The sequence below is a fragment of the Pygoscelis adeliae genome, unplaced genomic scaffold (genome assembly GCF_000699105.1).
Source record: "Pygoscelis adeliae isolate BGI_AS28 unplaced genomic scaffold, ASM69910v1 Scaffold463, whole genome shotgun sequence".
NCBI lineage: Eukaryota > Metazoa > Chordata > Aves > Sphenisciformes > Spheniscidae > Pygoscelis > Pygoscelis adeliae.
This window is the reverse complement of record NW_008824471.1, coordinates 650,870-663,953: the sequence shown is the minus strand read 5'-3', so window position 1 is coordinate 663,953 and position 13,084 is coordinate 650,870. Positions and strand designations below refer to the sequence as shown.

Here is a 13,084-nt window from a genome sequence, read left to right as displayed (position 1 = left end):
TATCTTGATAATAAGCGGTCAAATGTTAAAAGCTTTCTGACAACTTGACGTATGACTTTGGCATTAACTAGCTGCTTGCTCATTTTGAAGAAGCTTACCTCCGATTAAATTTGCCTAGTTGCACGAAGCCTCAAACTATGTAAATCTGGAGCCTGTCACTTCCTGTGATTGCTGGATTCAGTACATGCTATTGAGACTGCTGTATTTTCAGGGGATTTTTGTATTCTGCTCACGGTGTTTGCTAAGCAGGAACTGTAGCTAAAAATAACTGAAATGAATTTCTCCGTCTCTCTTTCTCGCTGCAGGATGACGTAGCATTGCCAAGGATTTATCAGCTAAGCAGAAAATGAGCTTAACATCCTGGTTTTTGGTGAGCAGTGGAGGCACCCGCCATAGGCTGCCACGAGAAATGATTTTTGTTGGAAGAGATGACTGTGAGCTGATGTTACAGGTAATTGCATCAGCCTTCCATGTGCAACTGCTCAAGTCATGAACTTAATGCACCAGTTTTGTATTCCTTTTGAAAATTAAATTCCCCAGATGTTGGAGAGCAGTTGTTTTGATTAATCTTTTGTGTTCATATAAACAGTTAGTTTAAACATATTGCCATCAATCATACAGTTACTGTCAAAGTGCAGAGGATCACATTTTCTTCATATAAATCGCATACGAATGCAAGAATAGATGAAATAATTTTTGCAATATGACCAGTAAAGTAAGTAGACTATGTACTCCATAAAATGTGATAATGCTAAGTGCACTGGATGCTTTTGAAAAGAGCTTTTCTTTTTTCTGCAACTTGTAATCTAATTTAGTCACATGATTTGATGTAACTCTATCCCCATGTCCTGATCTGGTTGTACAAAGGCAAATGAAATTAGTAGCAAAGAGTATTTCTCTGTCTCTAAGGAAGTTGAAGACTCAATCTCAGTAATGGTTTCAGTGCAACTGTAAAAACACAAGTCTTAGCCAAAATAGTTTGACACTTCAGTAGCTTCCTCAACTTTCAGGATCACAATGTGGAACTCTTAGAGGTGTGTAACCGTATTGTTATGTAGTCTTATTGCATGTGCTTTGCCCTATCAAAGCTGTAGTCCTCTGAGCTGCTTCTTCCTGGTATATATATTTTTGAATGGTTAATGGTAATATTTTGGGAGTTTCTTCTTGAATTCTTCTCTTTGGTTACTGTAGAACTCTTAAGAGGATTGAACTTCAAACTAATATTCTCAACCCTTCGTACCATTCAATAAAATATTTTCTTTGGGGTTTTTTGTTTCCAAGAGTTGTGTATGCAGCCATTAATGGCCAAATTAGAATCTCACTTGCAAATGAAGTGCCTAGAAACCTATTTGTATGTGTATTACTCAGAATGTAATATGTCTAGTAAACTGCATTTTAAACTCAGAAGGCATCCGAAGGTTTTATTGGTGATGGAAATACTTTGTCCTGTTAGAAGGTAGTTGAAAATACTCTTAATTTCTCGTTAAAGACAGGCAGTATGATGTCTTGGTGATTTATGAGGGAAGAATTAAAAAAAAAAACAAATAAAACAATAAACAAACACAAAAAAACCCCAACACCCAAACCCAGAAGAAAAGCAACCAAAAAACCCCACACCGTTGGTTCCTGCTCAGAAGATTATAATTAAAAAATGCTTTTATTTTACCACTAGCTTGTTGTAATGGGTTGTTGTCTCTGAATAAGGGAGACTTTTCTTCCTTCTCTCTCCCCTATGCCATCTCCAGTCCATGGTTGATCAGTCCTTAGAGTGAAGCTGAATACTCAAGCATTTATTATTTTGTGTTACAAAACTTCAGTCATCATCACCTTCAAAAGTAGGTGCCTCTGATTAATATTGTGAATAGATTCCAGTCATTCAGAAATGTTATTTGTTGTGTATTGACTTCAGAGGCAGTAAAAAGAATCAAGGGGCCTGGTCACTTTAAGGAATATTCTCTTTAGCCTGCTGTTATGTTAGGTCTACATGCGAGCATGACTGTAACAACACATACTGCTGAAGGGATAGGAACCCGCCAAAAGAGAAGCTAATAATGTGTTCTTGTTCTGTATGTATACCTCTTTGTGTAGGACCTTCTTTTCCACTCCTGACAACTTGGCTGTTCCCTTACTGCAAAGCATGTGGACAATGCATGATAAAGAAAGCAGAATTTAATGCTTTAATTCATAATCTCTTTACAGAAAACATGTTATAAAAGCCTTTTAATGAGCATTTCAACTCTGTTGCATGCTTGATAGAGTTAGACCTCAGATCCGTACCTAACCACTGTTCTTCTAACAGAGGGTTTGTTCATGTCTGGGAATACAGATTTGCTTTAACTGGGTTATTTTGTAAATATGCTCAAACATAGTGTCAGTCTTTGTATTTAGCTAGCTGCTCCAATGCATCATCCTGCTTGTGGATAAATACCACGTTTTCCCCTTCTTTCCCTGTTACGTTTAGAAAACCTTTTTAATCTTGATGGGGGAATCATCTCCAAGGTGAAAAATTCTACATTATTCCTAATATAAAAATTAATTCCAAAGAGGAATGCTCTTATTTTCTGTATTCTGAACATTTTCTTAGTAGTCTGGATTGGTTTGAAGAGTTTTTGTCTAAAATAATGCTAGTTACAAATTTATTTGAACTGACGATGGAGCTTTCCTCTTTATATTCATACAGCTCTTAGCACAGTTATTCTGTGATTTTTATTATTTCTGCAGTCACATATAAATCTTTGTACTGGGTCTGGCTGGGATGGAGTTAATTTTCTTTATAGAAGCCCTTATGGTACTCTGTTTTGGATTTGTGACCTGTATCAACCACTGTTGATAACACACCAATATTTTCGCTGTTGCTGAACAGTGTGTGCACAGTTTCAAAACATTCTCTTTCTCACTCTGCTCCTCCTACACACATGTGACTATGTTGGGGGCTGCACAAGAAGCTGAGAGGGAACACAACCAGGACAGCTGACCCAAACTGACCAAAGGGATATTCTGTGCCATATTATGTCATGCTCAGCAGTAAAAAATGGGGGAGGGGGCTTTGGGGAAGGTAACCGCTGCTCAAAGACTGGCTGGGCGTTGGTCTGCTTGTGGGAGGTGGTGAATGATTGCCTTTGCATCACTTGATTTGTTTTATTTCTTCTTTCCTCTTCCTCTTTCCTTTGCTGCTTAAACTATCCTTACCTCGACCCATGAGTTTTCTTACTTTTGCTCTTCCTGTTCTCCCCATCCTACTGGGGCAGGGGGGAGTGAGTGAGCGGCTGTGTGGTGCTTAGCTGCCAGCCAAGGCACCACAGTCTTATAAAAAGGAATTTTGATAGTACTTAAATTTGAATGGAAGACTGCAATAACAAATCAGAAGGAAAAATGGCATTTGAAAGATTTGCGCAATCTTTGCACCTGTAAAGACTGTCTGCAACGAATAAAAATGTGTCCAATTATGTGCAAGTAATCTGAGCCTGAGGAGAGCCTTAATGTCCTGCAGAATTTCGGGTGTTTCTCTAAAAGTCACAGACTTGAGCAATCATTCTTACCATTTTGGAAGATGTGACAAAATACCATGAAGCTTTAACCTAGGTAAAGATAGGGTAGTTCTTGTGCTTGTATTGCTGCATCACTTCAGTGTGGAAAAGTGTAATCTCTGCTTGACATTGTAGGCTCAGCAGAACACCCACATCAGTGAATTTGATTTTACTGAGATAGCTTGTTTTCACTTGAAGAAGGGTTACTAAGTTAGTAGAAAATGAACTATACTGGTATATCTTCATCTACCATTAAGAACACTTAACTGATGTAGTATACTAGTGCAGCTTTTACTGGCATGGACCTTCTTGTTCATTTGTCTGTCTCTTCCTCAATTCTCCCCTCCCCTTTTATATCCTGATCCCCTTCTATACACCTCAAGACTACAGAGCAAATTGGCTCAAGTGAAAAGCCTAAAAATAACATAGTAAATATAGGCAGAAGAGGAATGATTTCACTTCTTTGAGGAGAAAGTGAAGCAGTCAGAAGATGGCATGGAAAGGAAGAATAAGGAAGTAAATTATAAAGAAGGAAGGAAAATAATATTAGCAAGTCTCGGGAAATCAAGAAGGAACGAGATGATAAACGTGGGATTCTCAGAAGAGAAAGCATTTCCTTAGGAGTCATGATTGCATGGTCTGATGCCTTGAACTGGCTAATGCACTGGTAACCTGGGACTCCTAGAACTGACAGGCTTCAGGTGCTGGTACAGAAATAAGCACAGAAGTCTCAGGCAGAAGTTTACCATTCTCAGTGCTATATAGTCCTGAACAATGAGTTGAGTAGCAAGGATAGAAGATGCAAACCTGAAACTGGAAAGAATGCTGTTGGAAGAAATTTGCTGCTATACAATCATGTCAGGACACTGCACTAGCAGAACTGCCAGCAGACTGAGATGAAGTGTGCACAGCTGGGGAAGATGAGCTGTGGACTCCATCCAGTTAGGAACTCCTCTAGATGTCAAGGTGCTGACCACATGCATGCGTGAAGGAAGTATACATCCAGCCCCACCTCTTCCTTGCTTGAAGTCAGCACCTCAGGCTGTAAACACTTGGCCATGGGCAAGCTAAGTCCCTCCTGAAAGAGGGACTTAGCTGTTAGGCAGGTGCTGTTCTTGGAGGAAATAGTAACAAGGATTGTTCCTGATCTATGGGTTGACATTTGGATGCAAAATAAAGAATTACTTAAATAAATAAATACTGAAGTGGGAATAATAATTCAGGAACCGCTCAGACATTTAGTGAAGAGGCTATAGCTAATTTGTTCAGGAAATTGAGATCAAGGAGAAACAATTTCAATGCATGTATACTATGGTAAGTATCCCAGGCAACATAATGGAAGATTTACTGATGCATGACAGGAAACGGTGTGTTTCAGCGAGAACAGCAATACCACAGAATCATATTCATCTTTTGAAGGATGCATGTAGTTAAGGAGAGAGAGAGAGAGAAATAAAGGTGAAGTTGATGATATTAGATTAAACATCAGTGATACTATGGTGACCTGAAAAAAAAAAAAATCTTTGGATAAGATACGGCTGGATCTGACTTATAATCACATTTGGGGAAACATTGAGAAAATAATTCTTCTGAACTTATTTTAGGATTCTGCTATGGGCACCCGGGGCCAGAGCTGGGATTGAGTTTTTTCATATGTGGGACTAATGTTTTTATATAATTTGAATAAATGTGCTATGTAGAAAGAAAATAATCATGCTACTTGAAGAAATAGCCATTAATGCTATCTTGATCTGTTTTTGAAATACCTTATTTTATATAAATTTCTTTTTTTTATAATTTAGTCACGAAGTGTGGACAAGCAACATGCTGTACTTAACTACGATGCCTCTACAGATGAACACTTGGTGAAGGATTTGGGTAGCTTGAATGGGGTAAGTTAACATCAGAAATGGATAGCTCCCCATAGTATTTTGTATGTTTGGTTTGGGGTTTTTTTGAGCAAAGAGAGTATGACTTAACAAGTGTACATTAATATGTTTTTAATGGAAGATTGGAAATGGGGGAACATTCAAAAGGAAAATATAGTTTTCGCAGGGGTTTTCCGCTGCATGTTATTTAAAGGGCTGCAGTAAATTCCATTAAGAAGAGGGCCTCGGCAGTAGGAAAAAACTCAATAAAAAGGAATATATTATTATTCTGTATTTCAAAATGTAGAAAAAAAAATAGTATCGTGATTATATTGGGGGGAAAAAAGGTATTTAAATCTCTAAAATGTCTGATTAAGAAATTGATTTTTTTATTTCATCTGGTATTCCTTTTTTCTCCTTTTTTCATACAGAAAAGAATGTTAAGCTGTACTTCATATGTAAAAAAAAATCAAGTATGCAATAACTATGTTGTATGTAAACCTATTTAACTAATTCTATATTTGCATTTAGTTTTTCAGTATCGTTTTTGTCAAAACGTCTATGAATAATGTGTAAGTGTCAAGTTATTACAAACTAGTATAGGAAAAATGCAAAGTTATGGGCAAAATAAAGTTTCATATGACATTTTACATTTTAAGGTTTTTCTAGGAATTGCGTGTAGAATATTCTAGGTAAGCTTCGCCTTTTATAAATGTTTTGAATTTTGTAATAGTTTATTAAAAACTTAGTAACTTTGTCATATTTTTGTAGCCCTTTAGATACTTCTTCATGAGCTTTTTATACACACTAGTTATGGTTGTTATTTTAGTAACTTTAAATGTTTGGCTGTGTCATGAATGTGTACAGAACAAAACCATGAGTTCATCTATGATTGCTTATTTGAACTAATATTTAGAAAACTACTGGTAGTGAATAGCTTTGTCAAATGTTTAAAAAAAAAAAAAAGATGATGAAGAAGAAATCTCAGGTTACTGCCTGTTAGCATTGATTTAGGTTTTGGTGTTTGATCTTGAAGTGCATTTCAAAATAAAAACCCTGTTAGTCTGTCTCTATTAGCTTTTCTGTATTTTAAAGTAACTAACTCAGCCTTCCAAAGAGTCAGAGTCTCAATTCCACATGAAACCAGTGTAACCTGAAGGGTTATATCCTTTGAACAGTTGTAGACGTATAAGAACTTTGCCACTTAAATATTTAATATACCTCTGTTTTGAAAGTCAGTGCACTGTTTCAAGGCAGTGATCAAAAATGAATTCAGCGCATAGTAACTTTTGCTGAGACATTTGATTTTATTCCCTCGTTGTATGTTACTCCTGTAGTCAAAAGGCATACCTTCAGATATTCATTGCCTTGTCACAAAACTTGAATTTAATAAAAATATATGTTAAAAGGCCTTCGTTCGACTCCTTTCTTTGCTTCTGATAAAGAGCTTTCAATTATTTGCTTTGCTTGATCTGATTCATTCTCAGATTTGAATTGTCAGTTGCTCTGTAGGTGTTTACCCAGAGACATCAAAGGAACTCGTTCTGCCCACAGTTTTGGGACAGGGAATATTAAGTCTTTGGAGTTCAGTCCTTGCTCTTTGTCTTCTCAGTGGTTCCCATACTATCTCTTTCCAACTGTGCTTTTCTTACATACCTCTACCTACCTGGTTTCAGGTCAAAAGAGGAAACACATAATTTTGTAACGCTGTACTTAACTGTGTGGCAGAACAATATATGCAATGCCTCCGTACCATGCAGTGAACTAACTAGGCAATAATTCTTTTAGTCTAGCTACTCTTTGCACTGAGTACACCACCTCCCTAACAGCCAAGTCCCTCTTTTAGTGCTTCATCAGCTTCTACCCGTTCTTATTTTGCTTGCTTCATCAAGAGCAAACATTTATTTTGGGTCTCCCCAGATAGTCCCATTTCTTTGGAGAACAGATCTATACTTTTCTTAGTATACAGGACTGCTCCATTCCTGGTGTAATGCACTTTAACCACTTGAGATAATTTGGAGTTTAAGGGGAGATGGCTACTACCAATTTTCTTTTGAGTTTTACGAGTCCCAAATACTTTCACTAGATGAACTGTAGTTGCACATGATGCCCTAATGCCTGAATATTCTTGTCTGTATGGTTGATTGACACTCAATTCAGTGAAAAGGTTACAGCAATCTTCATCCTGGACTTCATGCATCTAGATTTGAAAATAAAGCAAAAGTAAATTTTAATCCGTTTTACATGATGTAAAGTTTTATTTCAAATATTATCTTTTATTTCATACAAAAAAGATTAAGGAATTTCTCTTTTCTGAAGAAAATGTGTACAATTACTAAGATCTATTATTTCACCAGTATCAACAGAATTGAACTGTATTTTCTCCTTTGACTTGTGACTTCAAAAACATACCAGAAAAAATATCAAACATCCATGGCCCTGTTGGATAACATTCTTGGGGATATTTACAGGATAGTGAAGTCCTTTCACACTTATGTTTTAGGACTGGATCGTGAAACTCAGCAAACTTTCTGAAGGCTTAAAGAGAGTTGACTCTCACTATTTGGAGAATAAAGCTTTGGAAATCATGTGAATATATAAAAATGCGTATAGAGTGATTTAAAGGGGGAAAAGGATTCCTTATTTACATAGTAACTAGCTTTTTCAAGCTAGCTTTGTCTTGCATCCCGAAGTCTGTGGTGGGATTTTAAAACTCCAGTGGCAAAGCAACTGAGGCTTGGTTCTTGTATGCCATCAGTTCAGTCATGAGGATGTCTGTAGACTGCACACACTGCTTTCAGAGTTCTCTGGGTTGAGTATACTGCATGCACATGAATTTCAGAACTCTGACCTGGGAGGAAAAATGCATACGTACATATGTACATACATGTCTGCAAGGTGGCCTAAATTTTGGTGATTCACTAAAATTCAAGCTGCCTTGAGGATATTCTTCACATGGGTTTTTGCTCTGGACTCACACAATGTTAAAGTGGAATAAATACGCATTAAACACCAGTCAAAGTTTCATGCTTGCAAACCAGTAAATAGTTGTTATTTCTCATGGAAGATATTTTCTGTGAAGTAGGTAAGCAATTTTTAAAATAATGAAATAAACATTATTTTCATTAGAAAAAGAAAAGAAAACAAAAGATCCCTTTACTGTTTTGGGGAAGGACGTTGTTTCTATCTTTCCAGTCTTCATCTAATACTAGATTTAGATGAGCAACACAAGTGTTCAAAGATTCAGATTCTTGGCTTACTTAATTATTCAAGTTTATTTTTTTGTCTATGCGTGCCCTTAACTTCAAAGTGCTTATAAAATGGCAGATTTCAGCTGCTGCATTCCTTAGAAACATGTACATGTTGTTGTACAATTCTTAAGTTTGAAGGAGGATGATCCTGTGGGGTTGCGATATTCTGCATCTCCAAAACTGGCACAAACCAATAGTAAATGTGTTTCAGAAAGGCACCCTGGATATTTAATCTATCTGTAGTATTAACATGTAGTTGTTATGAAAAGTAAAAATGAGCAAGAAGCTGTGAATTTTTTAAGGTATGGGAAAATACACAACTGATAAATAATTTATAAAATAATGCAACAGTCTCATACCAGTTCATCCATAAATATTTTATTTGCCTTGAATTTGCCCCAAATTAAGGCTTCATTTTGGATTTTAAAAGAAGATGAAGGAAGTAACACCAAGGAACAAGAGACTTTTCATATATAGCTGATTATTCATATTTCTTACAAGAAGGAAGATTTCTAGAAAGCCAGGGGCGAATGTAGGGGAGAGGAACTTAAGAGTGTAAATTGTAGCTTCTTAATGCAGATTTGAATTGAGCCTTGAGGAATAGTTTAAGGCAAGATGCTGGGCAGACGGTTTTTGTCAGCTCACACTGTAGAAAGACTCTTCAAGGATGTGTAACTCTGAAAGGGTCTTAAATACTGTGCAGAGTTACATTTACTGTTTTCTTTTTTCTTTGTAACCTGATCTCTAGTTTTTGTATTCTAGAGCTTAATATTCTCTTCAGCTAGACAAAATGTGTCTTCACCCTTTTATATTTCTCTGTCACTGAGTGAATTCAGAAGATACTGACACAATATAGAGTTTTCTCTGAAGGTAACAAATCCAGTTTAAGAAACAATTAACTTTCACAGTTATAGATTCAGCCTAATTTGGAGAATTCTAAGAGCAGTGGTATGACTCAGGATGAGCAGAAGGGTCAGTTTGAGAGCTGTCATTGGGAGGTGGCAGGTTCTGGGAGAAGTCTCTAATTGAAGGTTTAAGCATCCCCTCCAACAGCAAAAGGGCAAGTTGTGAGAAGAACACTCTCAGTTCCTGACGCTCACTCCTAGCTTAGCGTGTTAGCATCCTTGTTTCTGGTACCTGAAGTCACCACGTGCAACTTCAAGTCTTGCTGATGTTAGTAACGTGGGCAGTTTGCTTGATGCTGACAGCCTACCTTCCTAAGACTGTAAATCAGTCTTTAAAGATGCAGATCAGTTCCAATGAAGGAATAAACTTTTTTTTCCCCTGGTTCTTATGAGGGTTTATGTCTGTTTTACAATTTTATGTAGGTGACTTTCTAGAATTTTCTTTAGGGCTTGAATACTCTAACTTCAAGCCCTATTTATGTTAATTTAGTTTTTTTCCCACAGAGATGAAATTGTTTTCCGACTCTTCCAAATTACATCTCTGAGATCCATTTTGACTTGAACGTGTATTATTCTTCCTCCTTGCTCTGTAATTAGTCACTGTATATATCTCAGGCTCTCCTGAAATTTATCCCAGCATGTTTTTGCAAATTCCTTGTTATTTTTCACTGTTAGGTTTAACCCGGACCTCGAAATCGGAATGATTGGTAATCTGTACTGCCTCCTAACAGCCAACTGATATGGCTGGTGAAATTGGGCAAACTTTCAGGTACATAAATCCTTCCTCAAATCACTGAAAGCTTGTCTGATTTCTCCAACTATGTTTCCAATAGTGATTTCGAGGAGGAGACAATTACTTATTGTACAGTAACTGAATTTTCAAAAGGTATTGTCAAGCCTACGGAATTTGCTCTGCTTTGCTGCTAGCTGGTGTAATAATGTTATTTCTGCTTACAAATGTTGTTATACCTACTCTTGAAAGAGTCGCAATATATTGAATTCTTTATCACTGCTATTTGGAGTTACTTGGCTGCACTAACTTGGTCCATTTTTCCTTTAAGTCCTTTGACAATGTTTAGAAATGATAAGCTACCTCAGAACTCTCATATCCAATGTTAAATGCTGTACAAATGTGATGATAAATCAATTCTGACAGCTAATTTGGATTGAAAAAGCAAACTACAAGAAAAATAATGAGTGGAGGTGCTAATTTGAGGGAACATTAATCAACAATTCAGTAAATACTGCTAACAAGATTAAACCTGTAAGAAACTTTTCAAGGCCAGTGTGATGTCAGCAGCCTGGTTAGTGACTGGTGTTTAACATTTCTTTTGAAATATTTTGTGAAGCAGGTGGCAATCTGAGCTTATAGTTTAATTCCCCGGTGAATCACCAGTGGAAAATTTGTGGTGCTGAAAACTTTCTTATAAAATTAGTTAAGTGATTTGTCATTTTATTATTCTGGAATTTAACAGTATCTCTTTCTGTCCTCATTTATTTCTGTAGACATTTGTGAATGATGTGAGGATTCCAGAACAGACATACATCACTCTGAAGTTAGAAGATAAATTGAGATTTGGATATGATATCCTTGTCATAAAAATGCACAATGCCCTGACACACTTTTCTTGCTAGAAGTATGGTTGTATTAAATGAAGGGTTCTCATACTATTTGAGAAGCAACTTTGAAATATTTATTTCTCTCGTTACTACAAAAATGCCTATATTAAAGAAAATGGTGGGGTTTAGAATAATGTACCTTGGTCAGAACTATTGATAAAGTACATCTCGTTGTTTCTCACCGCAAGAAACCTCAACTTCCAATTACTGTTTAAAACCTAATGTGTAACTTTTGTGTTCCTAAGAAACATTACTTTTTTTGGAGGCAAGTACACAAATATTTGTATCATATGAGATTGTATACAAGTAGAGAAGATTACAAGTAATTACTCAGCAAACTACTGAATGGGGGAAAAAAGAGAATGTGTGTTATTACAATGTTAAGGTATCTAGTCAATGTTCTATTTAAAAATAGTATTTTTACATAATTGTATTGTGCATTTGCTTTGGTGAGTACGATTATACATGCTGGTCCAAACAGTGACATACTTATAGAATGAGTGTCACCATTCCAATGGCAGAACAGGCTGCCGAACTGTTGCTTTTCTGTAAAATCCTCTTGTGAATTGAGAAATCTTTCCAGTATTTTCCTTAGCATTTCCTACATACTAATCTTTTTACTGTCGTCAGGGGGGAGATGAGAGTCCCTGAAGAAGCCCTTAAGGTAACAATGTGCAGTTCCTAGATGTTCTGTCATTGTGCAGTTATTGGTAACTTAGGGTTTTTTTCACTCTTTGAGGGTGTTTTTTTCTCTAATGTCATGTAGCATGAAAAATTCACAAGCCAACTCCAATTATCCCAAAAATCTTCAGAGGCAGAAGGGTTGAAGCAAACCAGCTCCAAAATCTCAGAGTCCAAGGTAACAGACTCCACAGCTGAAGTGCACCACAAAACTACAGAAGCACTGAAATCTGAAGAGAAATCAACGGGTAAGGTTTATTTTTGCTGCAGAAGCACGCAAACTTGGAAAGGATATTTATTTGCTTTGCTAGGATGCTTGTGAAATTATATAGATAGTAAAAACTCCACATATGTGAAATTTTAAACATACTTGAAGTGTAATTAATAACTTTCAGAATTGAATTGCTGTCTTTTTTACTGTAGTATCCACATGTTAAAAAAAACTGGTAAGGGGACATTTAATCAGCATTTATCAGATTTTTGCATTTCTCTTTCCCAAAATCACAAACTTTCAGCATTTGTGGCAGGAAAGTGTGCTATTTTTTGCAGTTTGACTGAAAATATTTGTTCAGGAACAGTTGGTACTTTTTATCACCACTGTTGTCAAGTGTGCTCCTCTTTATTTTTTTTTTCTTTTTAAACGGGTGGGGGTTTTGTTTGTTTGTTTCATAGATACTAGCGTTCATTGTTAGATGCATCAGGATAGAACCTAAGTGTTCTGTTGTGGTTTAAAAATTTGTAGAGACTGTAGCTTTGGTCTTGTTTCTACATCATCTTTCATATTTATAGAATCATAGAATAGTTTGGGTTGGAAGGGACCTCTAAAGGTAATCTAGTCCAACCCCCCTGCCATGGGCAGGGACATCTTCAACTAGAGCAGGTTGCTCAGAGCCCCGTCCAACCTGACCTTGAATGTTTCCAGGGATGGGACATCCACCACCTCTCTGGGCAACCTGTGCCAGTGTTTCACCACCCTCAGCGTAAAAAATTTCTTACTTCTATCTAGTCTAAATCTACCCCCCTTTAGTTTAGAGCCATTCCCCCTTGTCCTGTCGCAACAGGCCCTGCTAAAAAGTTTGTCCCCATCTTTTTTATAAGCCCCCTTCAAGTACTGAGAGGCTGCAATAAAGTCTCCCCAGAGCCTTCTCTTCTCCAGGCTAAACAACCCCAACTCTCTCAGCCTTTCTTCAGAGGAGAGGTGTTCCATCCCCCTGATCATTTTCGTGGCCCTC

General features: G+C 36.8%; 1 protein-coding gene across 2 annotated transcripts in view; it reads left to right on the top strand.

Annotated features, from left to right (window-relative positions):
* Positions 1 to 321: 321 nt before the first annotated feature.
* Positions 322 to 13,084, top strand: part of CEP170 (centrosomal protein 170kDa) — an 87,137-nt gene continuing 74,374 nt past the window's right edge. For both annotated transcript variants that reach the window (XM_009321255.1, XM_009321254.1), the window contains exons 1-5: positions 322 to 451; positions 5,330 to 5,419; positions 11,058 to 11,136; positions 11,777 to 11,835; positions 11,938 to 12,100. In XM_009321255.1, the coding sequence (XP_009319530.1) occupies positions 347 to 451; positions 5,330 to 5,419; positions 11,058 to 11,136; positions 11,777 to 11,835; positions 11,938 to 12,100 (496 nt within the window). In that variant the 5' untranslated portion in view covers positions 322 to 346. The remainder of the gene's footprint in view (positions 452 to 5,329; positions 5,420 to 11,057; positions 11,137 to 11,776; positions 11,836 to 11,937; positions 12,101 to 13,084) is intronic.